The sequence below is a fragment of the Antennarius striatus genome, chromosome 12 (genome assembly GCF_040054535.1).
Source record: "Antennarius striatus isolate MH-2024 chromosome 12, ASM4005453v1, whole genome shotgun sequence".
NCBI classification, from domain to species: domain Eukaryota; kingdom Metazoa; phylum Chordata; class Actinopteri; order Lophiiformes; family Antennariidae; genus Antennarius; species Antennarius striatus.
Genome location: NC_090787.1, coordinates 3405827 through 3419718, shown reverse-complemented (window position 1 = coordinate 3419718; position 13892 = coordinate 3405827). Strand labels below are relative to the sequence as shown.

At 44.9% G+C, this 13892-nt stretch overlaps 1 protein-coding gene and 1 long non-coding RNA gene across 4 annotated transcripts; one reads left to right on the top strand and one right to left on the bottom strand.

Annotated features, from left to right (window-relative positions):
• The first annotated feature begins 575 nt into the window (after positions 1 to 575).
• wdr3 (WD repeat domain 3) lies at positions 576 to 9654 on the top strand. Its single transcript, XM_068329880.1, has 27 exons — positions 576 to 638; positions 1315 to 1513; positions 1610 to 1819; positions 1902 to 2020; positions 2741 to 2819; positions 2984 to 3079; positions 3259 to 3360; positions 3686 to 3787; positions 4663 to 4763; positions 4841 to 4945; positions 5039 to 5269; positions 5360 to 5453; positions 5708 to 5809; positions 5933 to 6015; positions 6140 to 6278; positions 6401 to 6457; positions 6726 to 6826; positions 6953 to 7064; positions 7457 to 7591; positions 7672 to 7722; positions 7821 to 7886; positions 8007 to 8099; positions 8316 to 8366; positions 8454 to 8497; positions 8627 to 8755; positions 9222 to 9315; positions 9399 to 9654. The coding sequence occupies exons 2-27, from the start codon at positions 1340 to 1342 to the stop codon at positions 9552 to 9554; spliced, it is 2826 nt and encodes a 941-aa protein (XP_068185981.1). The 5' UTR covers positions 576 to 638; positions 1315 to 1339; the 3' UTR covers positions 9555 to 9654.
• LOC137605312 (uncharacterized) lies at positions 2148 to 13540 on the bottom strand. Of its 3 annotated transcripts, XR_011037731.1 has the most exons (10): positions 13027 to 13540; positions 10446 to 10630; positions 9324 to 9550; positions 8656 to 8771; positions 6939 to 7126; positions 3540 to 3831; positions 3191 to 3351; positions 2937 to 3097; positions 2722 to 2831; positions 2148 to 2632 (listed from the first exon to the last, which is right to left on the bottom strand). It is a non-coding gene; the product is annotated as an uncharacterized lncRNA (long non-coding RNA). The 3 variants fall into 3 exon arrangements; XR_011037730.1 differs by having other exon boundaries at positions 2722 to 3097; XR_011037732.1 differs by having other exon boundaries at positions 2722 to 3097; positions 6939 to 7121.
• Positions 13541 to 13892: the final 352 nt, after the last annotated feature.

Below are 13892 nucleotides of genomic sequence, written 5' to 3'. Positions count from 1 at the left end.
AAAAATATATTTGTCCCTTAAAGGATAAGGCAGAAGATGCAAAATAATTCCCTATTTTATGTACCAGACCTGACTGAAGACTATGATACTTGGTATTAAACAGCTCTTTCACATGTGTTCTATCGACCATTTTTAATTAATTTCTCTACTCTGTCCTTTCCCGTTGTTGCGCTCCATGTTGTTAAAATAACACATGCTTTTACTTTTACGGATAATTCACGCTTCCGGTGATGTTCCTGTTGTTTAATGCAAATAATACATATGCGCTTCAGTTCCTTATCAGCTGACTAATTCCTTCCGCAGAGGGCGGGTGCCGTGACATCACGATATATTTTTTTAATATTAACTGTGAGCTTAACATGTCTGACGACCAAAAAATAAACACGATGTTGGAATCACTCTTATTCTTATTGAACCGACAACGGTTCCGTAAAGTAAAAGGCATGGCAAGAAGAACCGTGTGTGACGTAATTCTACTGGAGGCCCAGACAAAAGCAACAGATTTACTAAAACCCTGATCTCGGGAAGGAAAGCTAGAGTTTCCCTCGTCTTTCGGGGCGATTTGTGATCGACTAGTTTAGTCTGAGTAGCAACAGCAGAACAGACAACACAAGTTAAGCTAGCAGCCGTTTTCAGAGGTAAGAGCAGAAACTAAGCAAACATAAAATTACTTTTGTGTCGGAAATGAAGGTCAACCTAATGCAAAACACGAACTGACTGTGGTCTACGCTGTGTCTGGTTTATGAGCTTCATTTACCCCGAAACTTCACCACGTGGGTCCACGGAGTATTCGTGTCTAGCGACGAGGTGCGCTCGATTTTAATAAATATCCATTCTAGGCGGGCGGAGCATACCACGTAATGAGTAAATTCCATTGACAAAAAGAGGTAACCCCGACCGCGCAGGAAATGATTAGGTACTATTCGAATGCTCCTCTGACCTGAGAGACTAGCCTACTGTACCTAGGTAGAAATTCAGAAAAGTAAACTTAAGAGGTTAATTTTCGCCTGTGAATGTTGGCTAAAACGAGCTTGTGTAAATGTTGTCACATTATAATGTAAATTATATTTAACATTTGTAACACGGAACTGCTCTTAATAAAAATATAGAATGAGAATTACGTTAGCGTGAAACCAATCCTGCTACGTACTTGGCGTAGTATACGTACGTAGATAATAAAACTGATTACAGAAGAGGAAGACATCTATAAATCCATGTTTGATAGATTAATGTAGATGCACTTAACTTTCCTGTTGGAGTAGTGGCTGTTGGTGTTCTACGCCCTGAATAATCTAATCCTCTTTCTGAAACAAGAGTTCATCAGCGTAGGGTGCAGGTCATGGGTTTGACCAAGCAGTACCTGCGCTACGTTTCCAGCGCCGTTTTTGGAGTGATCGGAAGCCAAAAAGCCAACATCGCCTATGTGACCCTCCGCGGAGGAGAGAAAGGGCGTTATGTTGCTGTGGCAGCATGTGAACACGTTTTCATCTGGGATGTCCGAAAAGGAGAGAAGGTGAGATTTTGATGAGGTCCAGATCTGCTGCAAGGGAAAAAAAAAAACGCTTGAAATGACCTTCTGATTTCATCCATCACACGTTTTGTTGTTTAGATCCTGATCCTGCAAGGCCAGAAACATGAGGTGACCTTCCTCCGTCCCTCACCGGATGGCATCCATATTGCCATCGGTTACGAGGATGGAGCTGTCCGGATATTTAGCTTGTTGAACGGTGAGAGCAATGTTTCCTTTAACGGCCACAAGTCCGCTGTCAGCACGATACAATACGACCGACTGGGAGCTCAACTCGTCACCGGGTCCAAGGTAAGTCAGGCGAGGGTTTCTTGGCTTTTGTCAAGGTTGATGTAGAAAAATGTATGCATGATTTGAAAATTGTCCTCTTCAGGACACAGATGTGATTGTGTGGGACGTGATCAATGAGTGTGGACTGTACAGACTGAAAGGCCATAAAGACGTCATCACGCAGGCCTTGTTCATCACAGACAAGAACCTCCTGGTCACAAGGTAACACAAGCCGACGTGTTTCCATCCACGTAACAATGGAGTGTGTGTTCAGTCCGAGCAGCAGACGGTGGTCACACTGAGGAGGCGTTAGCATCCTGTCATCACATGTCAAACATTCTGCACCATGTGTGCATTTTTTTTTATTATTACACTGTCAGAGGAAGAACACATGATTGAAAATCTCTTTACACGTTCTGTAAGAACAAATCTAGAGCTGACTCGATCAATCTAGAGTGAACTTTAGATCCACCGTGAGACGCAGATGCAGAAGAAACTTTTGTCGTGTCGTGTCAGAACCCAGATGTGATGGTATGGGACAATGACAACATTTCCGTGTTTTTGTGCAGCTGTATTGAGGAACATCATCATGACAGATGACATCGAGAGCTTCAGAGCTCTTTATTTGAAGGGTTCCTGTTGTGATTTTTACACCATCTGTCCATTTGACATCATTCGCTTCGAACAAAAGAACACTTTTCTCCTTTGATGTTAATGTTATATTAATCTGGATTCATGCCACTATCGCATGTGTGAGCAGCACGAATAACGGGAAGGTTGTGACTCGAAGCTGCACGACCTCACTCCAGACAGTCGTGACCAAAGAGTCTGAACCTGCAGGGGAAATTTATTAGTGCTTATGAGGTAAATAACAAAATTGATAATGTTTGTGTGTGTGTGTGTGTGTGTGTGTGTGTGCGCACGCTTTCTGTTGTTGTGCAGCTCTAAGGACAGTTTTGTAAAGTGGTGGGACCTGGACACGCAGCACTGCTTCAAGACTGTAGTCGGCCATCGCAGCGAGGTGAGTGGCATCCTGTTTTACAGAAGGAAGAGGAACCTAAACAGGATTTAAATTAAAGGTCCCCCCCGCGTAACATAACGTGAACGTAGCCACATGCGGGTTTCTCTTCTCACGCGCCTTGACTTCGTTTTATTGATGGATGATGGATGACATCGGTGTGACAGGTGTGGGGCATGGCGCTGCTGAACCAGGAGAACCGGCTGCTGACGGGATCAGCAGACAGTGAACTTCGAGCCTGGGACATCAGCTACCTGGAGGAGGTGAGGGAGATCACACCTCTGGAACGGACGACAAAAAAAACAAACATTCGTACAACCAGTACTTCAAAAAGGACGGGTTAAAACCTTTGACACTATAAAAATGTACTGAACGTTGTAAAAACTGTAAATGTTGTATGAAACCCATCATGTCCTGTCTGTCTGTCCGTCTCCCTCCCCAGGAGAAAGCTGACGGGGAGCCCAAGCAGAAGAAGGGGAAAAATCTGGTCGATGATGATGATGATGAAGATGAAGAGGAAGAATTGGAGGAAAGTCTGGATGAGGTGTGAGAGGATGAATGATGTTACTGTGACGAAGCGACAAAGCAGTTTTACAGTTTTATTCAAACTTAAATCTGTCTCATATAGGAATACTATAGGTTAGGCTACTATATCATACTATAGGCTACTCTTTCATACTATATTATGGGCTACTTTGATTAATTACATGTGGGTTGACTCACCATCAGATGTTCTGTTAGTGCTGAGGTGGTCCTTCAGGAACGTTTCCTAACCTTCCACCAGCAGCAGAGAATGATCCCGACCTTAAATCATCCTCCACCCCTTCCCACGCTGAAGGAAACTTTCCCCTTCTTTCCTCCCGTCTCAGCGGATCCTGAGTTGTAAGAAAGCCGGCTCTATCCTGAGAGAGGCCAGAGACCGCGTCGTCTCCCTCGCCACAGACGCCAAGGCCCGAGTCCTCGCCTGCCATGTGAGTGTCGAAGCGTCACTTCCTCTGAAAGAACGTCAGACTTCCTGCAGGAACCATTAACGTTCAGAAACACATTTTGTGCTCAAATCGAATTTAAAGGGTGATATGTAGAATATTTGGGCGGCTGTTTCTGCTCATCTACACGTTCAACCTGAGATGATGCGACATTTATTAATTCATAAAGTTGAATTGCATCTCTTGGTGTTTTCGTTGGTTCAGTGCATCGCTCCATCTGAGGCCCACTATCAGCCAAGCTGTTGGTATTTTTCTGGCACACACTGATTGATTTAACACTGATTCATGCGTTGAAAGCGATCTTGTGGCCGATCAGTCCAGTGGTTTTGCTGACTCAGTGCGGTTTCCTGTTATTTTTTCTTTTTTTTTTTTGCATTTTCTTTGTCCACAATCATAAGACCACAACCTGACAGCACGAGGGAAAATCAAAGAGAAGCTGTGCAGACAGCTGCAGAGTTTTTGTCTTATTGTCAATTTGAGACAGTTTTACATCATTTGTGACAGCTTGACGTTGATTTGATGCATCTTTTCCCCTCCTTTAATGTTTTTTTTGGGGGTGGGAGGGGATTAGGAACACTGTGTACTAACAAGCTATTTCCTGTCAAGCAGAATGAATGTTTTTGCGTCGCTTTCAGCTGGCTGTCAGCTGCAGTTTTAATAACACTGAGGTGAAGCAAGGCGACATTTGCTTGTTGTCTCTACTAGTTAGATGTTTGTCTGATAAGTCAGGGAGACAGCTTGTTTGTTGGTATTTTCATCCGTGTCTGTTTGTCTTAAACTTAATTTCATTGCTCTCCTTGCATTATGGTATTTATTTGGACAATTCACATTTAATCCAAATCTTATTGCCCCTCCGTCAGGGCAATGATTCCATCCTGGAGCTCTTCACTGTGCTGTCAGAACAGGAGGTGCAGAGGAGAATGACAAAGAAGCTAAAGAAAGCCAAAAAGAAGGCAGCCAAGTAAGAACAGGAAACATTCTAACTATTATTATTTCTGTTTATTTTACTTTATAAATTTCCTTATTGTGCGGCTGTAGAGCTCAAGGGGATGGGGGTGAGGAGGGGGCAGAGCCGGTGGTTGAAAGGTCGCTGAAAGACGAGATCCTCAAACTGACCAACATCAAGGCCTCTGCCAAGATCAGGTCAGTGTGGAGCTGAACATGACGACCGATTAGCCGTTTGCGAAGCGAGCTGTTAATTTATACTCACCACACGCCTCCTGTGTCCTCTCTCAGGTGGGCGGAGTGTGTGTCGTGCGCGGGTGGCGAGCTGAAGGTGGCGCTGCTGCTGCAGAACAACACCATCGAGACCTACAGCCTGAAGACGTCGGACAAGACGCCGGCGGCAAATAAGACGGCTCGTCTCACGCTTGGCGGCCACCGCACCGACGTCCGAACGCTGGCCTTCAGCTCGGACAACCTGGCCGTCCTCTCGGCGTCCGGCGACACGGTCAAAGTCTGGAACAGGTGAAGCTACTTCGGGTTCCAGCAGAGACTGGAAACGTCTTCGACGTTTAGTAGTTATCAGTTTTGTTACGTTTTGAACGTTCTGTGCAGGTCGACCCTGCAGGTGATTCGGACCATGGCCTGTGAGTACGCCCTCTGCTCCCTCTTCGTGCCCGGAGACAGGCAGATCATCCTGGGAACGAAGGTAGTGGGACGTTTAGACGCTCCGTCATAGCAGGATTCACCATTTAAGCTGACATTTCAATATTGTTTGTCATCTCGGAGCTCATGCACCTCGTGCTCTTTCAGACAGCTAACAGCTACTAGCTGCTTTTTTTTTTTTTTTTTTTTGACAAGTAATATAAGGTTTCTTGTCAAGAATATCTGATTTAATGTGATTCTTCTTTGTGGGGGGTGCTAGCTTGCGTTGCTATCATTATCTGTTATATATGCTTTCAGAGCGGGAAGCTTCAGATCTTCGAGCTGGCATCAGGGAGCCTCCTGGAAACCGTGGACGCCCACGACGGAGCCCTGTGGTCCCTGTGTCTCGACCCAGACCAGGTAAACCTGACGTCGTCCACCTGTCTGTCTCTGTTCAACCTGTCTTACCCTTTTTCCCTTAATTACTTCTTCTTACCTCATCTTAAAAGTAGTTCTTATCTGTTTAATCTGTGATTCCCGTAGCGGGGGATCGTCACAGGAAGTGCAGATAAAACCGTGAAGTTCTGGGAGTTTGAGCTCATTAAAGATTCGGGGAGCAGCCAGAAGTAAGTCTCCTACAAGCAGCTACCAAACATTTTAATAACTGATGAACTTTATAAATGAATATGTCAAACAATCTGTCCTTAAGTGGAGATGATGGTGTTAAATTTGTGTGTGTGTTCTACACAGGAGGCTGACAGTGAAACACACGCGCACCCTTCAGTTGGAGGAGGATGTTTTGTGTGTCCGTTTTTCTCCGGACCACAGACTGCTGGCCGTCTCTTTGTTAGACTGCACCGTCAAAATCTTCTACACAGACACCCTGAAGGTACATCACACGTGACCTGTGTCGTATGTGACACGATCACATGAGTCCCGCCTGTAATTAATAAAAGAACACCTGTAAAGTCAGTCTGCGTGCGAGCGCTGACGCTTCTCCCTCTGCTGCAGTTCTTCCTGTCTCTGTATGGACACAAGCTGCCTGTTCTCTGTCTGGACATCTCACATGTGAGTTACTGTCAAGATGAAATAAAACTTTGGCTGTCAGCTGCGTTCGGACGTCCAGAATGCGGGCGTTTATTAGCGTCATGTGGAAGCACTGTCTCAGTTAACAAGTTGTGAAAATCCATCTCAGCTGGAATCAGTTCAGGATCAGAGGGATTATTAATGTGTTTTCCTGTAGCGTTAATGTCCTGCTAAATATTTTAAACTTAATTTTTATTAAGTCACAAATGAAGCACCGTGTTGTGACTGATCTTGTGTTGGCGTTCACCAGGACAGCGCGCTCATCGCCACCGGCTCCGCCGACAGAAACGTGAAGATCTGGGGTCTGGATTTCGGCGACTGTCACCGCTCCATGTTCGCTCACGATGACAGGTGACGCCCACAGACGCAGATCCAAAACAAACACTCGCTGACGTCGTCGTCGGGTTCATCGCAATAATAAGTTGAAAACATTTTTCCAGCTCTGACTTCACTCTTTGCTCACCTGGTTGTCCACAGCGTCATGTTCCTCCAGTTTGTCCCCAAGACTCATCTGTTCTTCACAGCAGGGAAGGACAAGAAGATCAAGCAGTGGGACGCCGACAAGTTTGAGCACATCCAGACGCTGGAGGTGACGCTCTTCATGTTCAGGGGTCATGTGGCTTAGTCCAAGGGTTCTTTCACATCTCTGTGCTGAAACACAATACAGATGACACAAAATGTCGGCTGTGTACCAGTTTGGAACAAATTTAAGATGGGGGATTGACTGGAAAGGAAGTGTATTTGTGCTTTTGATAGGTGATCAATATAATCTCATTAAACAGCTGTGGTTTATTTTAAAAGGAGACCATCTGGCTCCATCTGCGTATAAACATGCCCTCCTTTTTTCATAGCTGTGGAAATGAGAAAACCCTTTTAAGACGTCTTTAAACAGAGACTCGTGATTGATCCTCGGGTGGTTGTGGATGGCCTTGTCTCACGTGGACACTTGTCTTTCTCAACGCTTTTCCCTCTGCCTTCCAGGGTCATCACCGAGAGGTTTGGTGTCTGACCATCAGCCCAAACGGAGACCACCTGGTGTCGTCCTCCCACGACAAATCCCTCCGTCTGTGGGAGAGGACCAGGGAGCCCATCATCCTGGAGATGGAGCGGGAGATGGTGAGGGGGAGAGGACAGGGTTGATGGAGACATTGGACGGTGTACAGTTCCTCTGAATGACCCGATGTTTTCATCGACAGGAACGAGAAGCAGAGTTTGAAGAGAGCATGTCCAAAGGAGATGCGCCTGTGGTGAGTCCTTCAACATCACTTATCCAAATCTTTTGATAGAGAATGGCGTTTCTGTCGTTCAGTGACGTAAAGGATGCTTTCGTTTGTTCTACCTGCAGGTTCCCGGAGAGACTCAAGGAGAGGCGGCGCCAGCCGGCAAGAAAACCATCGAAACAGTCAAAGCTGTGAGTTGATGAACACAAATACCCTTTCCCAACTCTCCCCATCGCTCAGAAAATGTGATGATCTGCCTCTTCATGGAATGAATAACAGTTGATGTTCCTGCTGTTGTGGTTGGTTTTCAGGCAGAGCGAATCATGGAGGCTCTGGAACTTTACAAGGAGGAAAACAGGAAGTTGGAAGAGCACAAATATGTGTGTGAGACTGCAGGCAAAGAGGTAAAGATGCGATGCGGCCGTTCTGCTCCTCATAACGTGTCGCATCTTGGACGAAAGCGCAGACCGTAAAAACCCTTTGGCATCCAGTCTTCACAATTCTGAGCAGATTTGAACTCCATATTGGTTTTTGGAGATGGAAAAGATTTTCCCTACTTTTTTTCATGTCAGTTCTGATTTATGAAATAAGTTGGACTGACATTCAGTGCTCTTTTACAGCTTCCTCCACCGAAACCCAATCCCATCCTTGTGGCTTTTGGAAATATTTCAGTAAGTCGAATGGCGGAGAGTTAAACGTTTCACCTATCAGGTTGTTTCAGACGCAGACGACTAACTGTGTCTTTGCCTCTCCATCAGCCGTCCCGTTACGTTCTAGATGTCATAAAGAAGGTCAGATCGAGGTAAGGCATAAGCCCAGGGTGTCAACACTAAACCCACACCGTATTTCACGTTGACGTTGCCCGTAAAGTTTTATCATCTGTAAGTATGACCTCTTTCTGAGGGGCTTTCTTTTCCTTGGTGATCACCAGCGAGCTGGAGGTTTCCCTGCTGGTCTTACCGTTCCCTTACGTCCCCGAGCTGCTGACGCTGTTCAACGGCTACGTCCAGCAGGGCCTGGAGGTGGAGCTGGTCTGCCGCTGCCTGTTCTTCCTCCTCAAGTAGGTGATCTGATTCCTGTACGAGCAAAAAAGAAAAAAACGTGTAAAACAAAAGTACTGAGCCAAGGCTTTTGGTGGATCTGGCAGCCAGATGTTAGACGAACAGCAAGACGAGCTGAGTAGATGATGTGTTGCTGCAACACACAAAACATGTGAGTCACAAAACAAATAACGGCACAAAAAACAACTTATTTGTTTAGAGGCCAATTACAGTATTTTCCAAACGATAAGGCGCCTTATAGTGCAGAAAATACTGTAGCTGAATGCACAGCCATCAGTTTTTGTGTGGGGAAAAACTCAAAATGAAAATTAAATCTGCACAATATGGATTACATATTCAAAAATTAAACAGGTGGAATTACATTTTTGAACTATTGATATTTTGAATCATCAGGACGTTTATTCTCTAAACTGTAGTTCCAGATCAAACTTTTTCTGCTATCGGTGTTAATCTGTCCGTTTGTAGGATCCATTTCGGGGTGATCTCCGGTAACCAGATGCTGCTGTCCGTCATCGATCAGCTCCGGACCAACACTCTCTCTAAAGTGCGAGAAATCAGAGTGAGTACCGTCCCGAAGAGAAACTTCCAATCCATCGTCGGGACGTTTCAGTCTTCACCGCCTCCCCTCTCTTTGCGTTTCAGGACGTGATGGGCTTCAACAGCGCGGCGCTCCAGTTCCTCCAGCGTGAGATTGAGAGCAAAGAAGACGTGACGTTCTTCGCCGAGGCCACGGGCAAACTGAGCGAGAAGAAGAGGAGGAGGAGGAAGAGGGAGCGAGCCATCCTCACCATCGCCTGAATCAGAACGGACACTTTTGAACATTCTGTGTCAACATCCATCGTCGTGTTATTTTGTGGTGCGCTTCACTTCCCGAATAAACACCTTTTTTTTATCCTCATGTGACTTCAAATTCTACAGGATTCTTTCAAAACGAGTAAACCCTGTAGTGCTGAGAGAAATATAGTATACAGCATCTCCAAGTTCTCATAAGACACACGCACAGACATTTATATGCATGTGTGTGTTAAAAAAAATTAATTACAGGATTTGTAATTAATCGCATTTTAATCTCATACCTGCTTAAGGCCCCCAAATAAAAAATTTGAATTCTAGGACATTACAAAATTGTAATGCATGACTAATCAATAGAATGCACCAAGAAGAGAAGATTTGAAATCCACATTTTTATTGGTTAAGCGTGCTTTATAAATAAAATTCAAAAGAAAAAAGGACAAGCACATCAGCAAACCAATTAGACCAGGTGCATTTCTCAAAAATGCAATACAAATAGTTAAATAAAATAAATAAAATTCAGAATAAAATAAGGCTGAGTCTCAAATAGGCACATAAGCAGACTCTCAAAATGAATACTAAAGCTGACTCAATACAGCAATTCAAAATGAATAGTATAACATGCCTCTAAATAAGGCAGCTAAATAGCAAGATGTCAACAGGCTTTCCCTTTAAAAGGTAAGTAACGTTCAGCTCTGTGTCCTTCACATGTTTTGCATTTAAATGATAGGTTGGGCTGGAGCTGCTTCGGTGATATGAACATTCTCTTTTACAAAAGGTACAAATAATAACTAATAACTAATACTACTAATAATAATGGATCAAATTTATATATCGCTTTTCCGGACACTCAAAGACGCTTTACATCGGATCCATTATTCATCCACTCATTCATACCTGCTGGTGGTAACTACGTGTGTAGCCACAGCTGCCCTGGGGCAGATGACGGAGGGTCTACGGGGCAGAATCACTGCGTTTTTGTCGATAGTCTGTCTTTGTTCTTTTTAGAAATAAACTTTCCGCCCAAAGGTCCGAGTGGGCCTGCCTCGCTCCCCTGTGTCGCGTCCGTCTCTGTTGTCACCCTGCACAGGTAGGAAGTGACGTCACTGCAGTCTACGGGTCCCTCAATGGGCCAAATTTAAAATGCTTGCGCATTGACTTGACACTCACGATTAATTGCGTTAATTATATAGCGCGTTAATTTGCAACGTAATTAATCTAATTAATGCGTTAAAGTGACAGTGATATATAAGTGATATATATATAAGTGATATATATATATATATATATATAAAATTAGGCCATAAATAGAAACATCTCACCTTTAAATCTCCCCCCTCAGTGTGGCCCACATGCGGGGGGCAGATATGATTTAAGGTGGTTTCTCTACTCATACTTAAAGGGAGCAATTCATGCCCTGATCCAAACCAGGGGTGATATGGTTTGGGCATGGCGGGGCTGGGAGGGGGGGGGTTCAACTACCTGAGCTCCGGACCACCTGGGTGTGACCACACTGTCCTACTGATGGGTGGGAGAAAAACCCACCGTTCCAGCGAGGGGGGGTGGGGGTGATGCAGCTCGACTTTACAGCCCTTGTAAGCGTTTGAATTTATTGCCCCCTGGTTTGGTAGATGCGGTAAATACAGTTCATGGCCAGTTTTCAAGCTCCTAGTTTCGCTCCAGCTCGTCCGGCCCTCTTACCTTTTCGTTTCACACTCACATCAGTCACTTCATTTTCCACAAGTGTGTTTATTTCCCCATCGTGGGCCACTGTGGAATAATGAAATGAACCCTCTGAAACACCTCGCGCTTACCGTTCATGTTTTAATCTCACAGAGGACAAAAAAACCAAATTAACTCTGCATTTACAGGGCTGTTAAAAAAAAAAGAAAAAAAAAAAAAGAGCCAACACCTCTTTATGAGGCTGGATTTTGGTCGTAAATGTCACACCTACCAAAATTAAAAATTCCTCATGAAAATCCCAGTCTGCACTCTGGAGCGATCGCACGGCATCAACATCCGAGAGAGGCTTTTGATGTAAACTAACAACGTATTTGTGTTGCATTTAATCGCGCAACATGTAGTTTAGAATCAGAAAAAACATTCCCTGGGGGGGTGTTACACATTCCCACTCAGTGTACAGTAAAAACGTCTCTCTCTCTGCAGTCGGTTCTGACTTGATTTCACGTCTGAGCTTTCCTTTTTACGGCCTTCCCCTCAGAAACCAGCGCCGGGCAAGAAAATGATTGCACAGCCTCACTTTGAGGATTTTACAATCTTCATTTTTGCCCACAAAATTAGTATATAGAAAGTGTTTACGTCAAAGCTCCAGCTGACTCCTGTCATGTGGTAAAACAACCTCGTATAACCTCAAATCGGTTTTACGGCCTCTTTTATGGTGAGGTGCTCGAAGTGTGAAATATTACAAACACAGGTTAATTCAGATATGCTGCCATGAAGTCATTTGTTTCAGAAAACAGGAGTTCATCTGGAGGTCATATCTGACCGTTTGTGAACCGGGAATCCCGGGATGGGTTCGCACTGATCTGGAAACGGGACAAGAATCTGTCACATCATGCAAACACGTGAAGAATTACTGGACTTTGGTTTGTTTGCGGCCTTTTTACTTTTCAAAAAAGTCTCAGATTTTGCAAGATTATGAGTCAAAGCCTCACGAGTCCTCCAGCGGGTTTAAATGAAACACTTTGGCGCATGTGTCTCTTGTTATTTAGATGAGGAGTCGGTCCAGTCACAAACTTTTTTTTGATTCTTACTCGTGAAAAAGATGAAGACGACCACATCAGGACGGCGACAGAAGGCCGTCGAGCCACTAGGTGGCAGCCTTGTCTTTCCTTCAACCGGTCCCATAACCGAAACACCACCTGCTGAAGCCCTCATCCCATAATAGTCAGAGCCAGGGGTCAGGGGTCATCTCTGCACCAATGCACACACATGTTGCGTTTAATGCTGATTGGCTGTGGGCCAGCTCATTGCTCCCATTAGTGCCGTTTATAGGGGTTGGGTTTAGTTTAACACAAGTTTTAACGATATTAATTCACTGGAGCATTAAATATAAATGTATTCATACGCAGCTGAAAATAGTCCCCTTTTCTCCGGTTTGACTAAGATGAGTTCGATAAGGTTCTCATGGATACTGAGCTTTCTTTTTAAAGAGGAAATTAAACAGTACATACATTGAGTCGGGATAAACACGGCAGTGGTTTGGTTGTTTTTATGGGATTTGTTCGAGTCTTATGAGTCAAATTCTACAGACTGATTGAAAATTGATCAAAAATCAAGAAACTATTTAACTCTCCTCGATTAGATCAAATATTATGACCTTTGACCTCCTGAACCTCAGATGAAACCACTACTACACTAAACCCGAGAGTCAACCTTTCCTCATTTTAATTCAAACGTCAGCTCAGATGACATTCTGTTGTAAAAAAAAAAAAAATTTGCCGACGTCTGAGAATACCTTCTGTCTGCTGTGACGTCAGCGCGGTCGGACGGCGTCCCGTCAAGACATCCGATGACGGTTCGGGCCGTCCATCAACCTGCGGGGCCACCGGTGGCGCCACCAAGCAGCCTGGCGTTAAGTCTGTGTCCGGCGCTCGTGAGTGGCTCCATACCTGCGCTGAGGAATGAGGTGGCGGCTCAATCTGATGAGACGCATTCGTAATGCGGCTGCTGCGGCAGCAGCATGGCCGGTGGGGCGGGTTAGGGGGGGCGCTTGGCGTCCGGGCAGGCCGCTGAGTGATGAGGTGATGGTGCGAGCAGAGGAGGCCAACGGAGCCGACTGGCGGCGGCGGCGCACACGGTCATGAATGTTTCCTTTCTCTGCCCTCTGGGTTTTCTTTTTCCACACCTCAGTTGTCCTCAGGTTTCTCTCTCTATACCTCCATGTTTGTTTTTCTCACATCCTTTTTCTTTTATTTTGCTTGATGAACACGAAAAATTTAAATTGTAACATCTTCCCTTTGTTGCTGTGAAAATAAAAAGGAAAAAATGAGTGACATTTTGGTTGGAAGGTCAAGACGTTAAACCTTCCTTGTGTTTTAATGGTTGCAAGGAGGGGGGAAAAAAATCTGGAATTTCAATTCATCCGACTATAAACCCCCAAAGTTAATCACTAAAAATAATTACATGTATTCCTGCGTAAATGCATTGTCAGATTTTCGGTGGACTGAAAAAGTCGTTCCTGCACATGTTGAGGGTTCAGAGCTCCGCTCCCATCTCAGCGGAAGAGCCCAACATGTTTTAATAACCAGAGTCTGCAGAGATCAGGAGAGAGGAAACCGAGGTCAACCCTCTGAGGGCCGTCAGGAAGCCGCACACACACAT

Coding starts and splice junctions, on each gene's coding strand:
- wdr3 (XM_068329880.1), top strand. CDS start 1,340: ATGGGTTTGACCAAGCAGTACCTGCGCTACGTTTCCAGCGCCGTTTTT. Junction 6,016..6,139: donor GATTCGGGGAGCAGCCAGAA/GTAAGTCTCCTA, acceptor TGTTCTACACAG/GAGGCTGACAGTGAAACACA. Junction 8,756..9,221: donor TGCCTGTTCTTCCTCCTCAA/GTAGGTGATCTG, acceptor GTCCGTTTGTAG/GATCCATTTCGGGGTGATCT.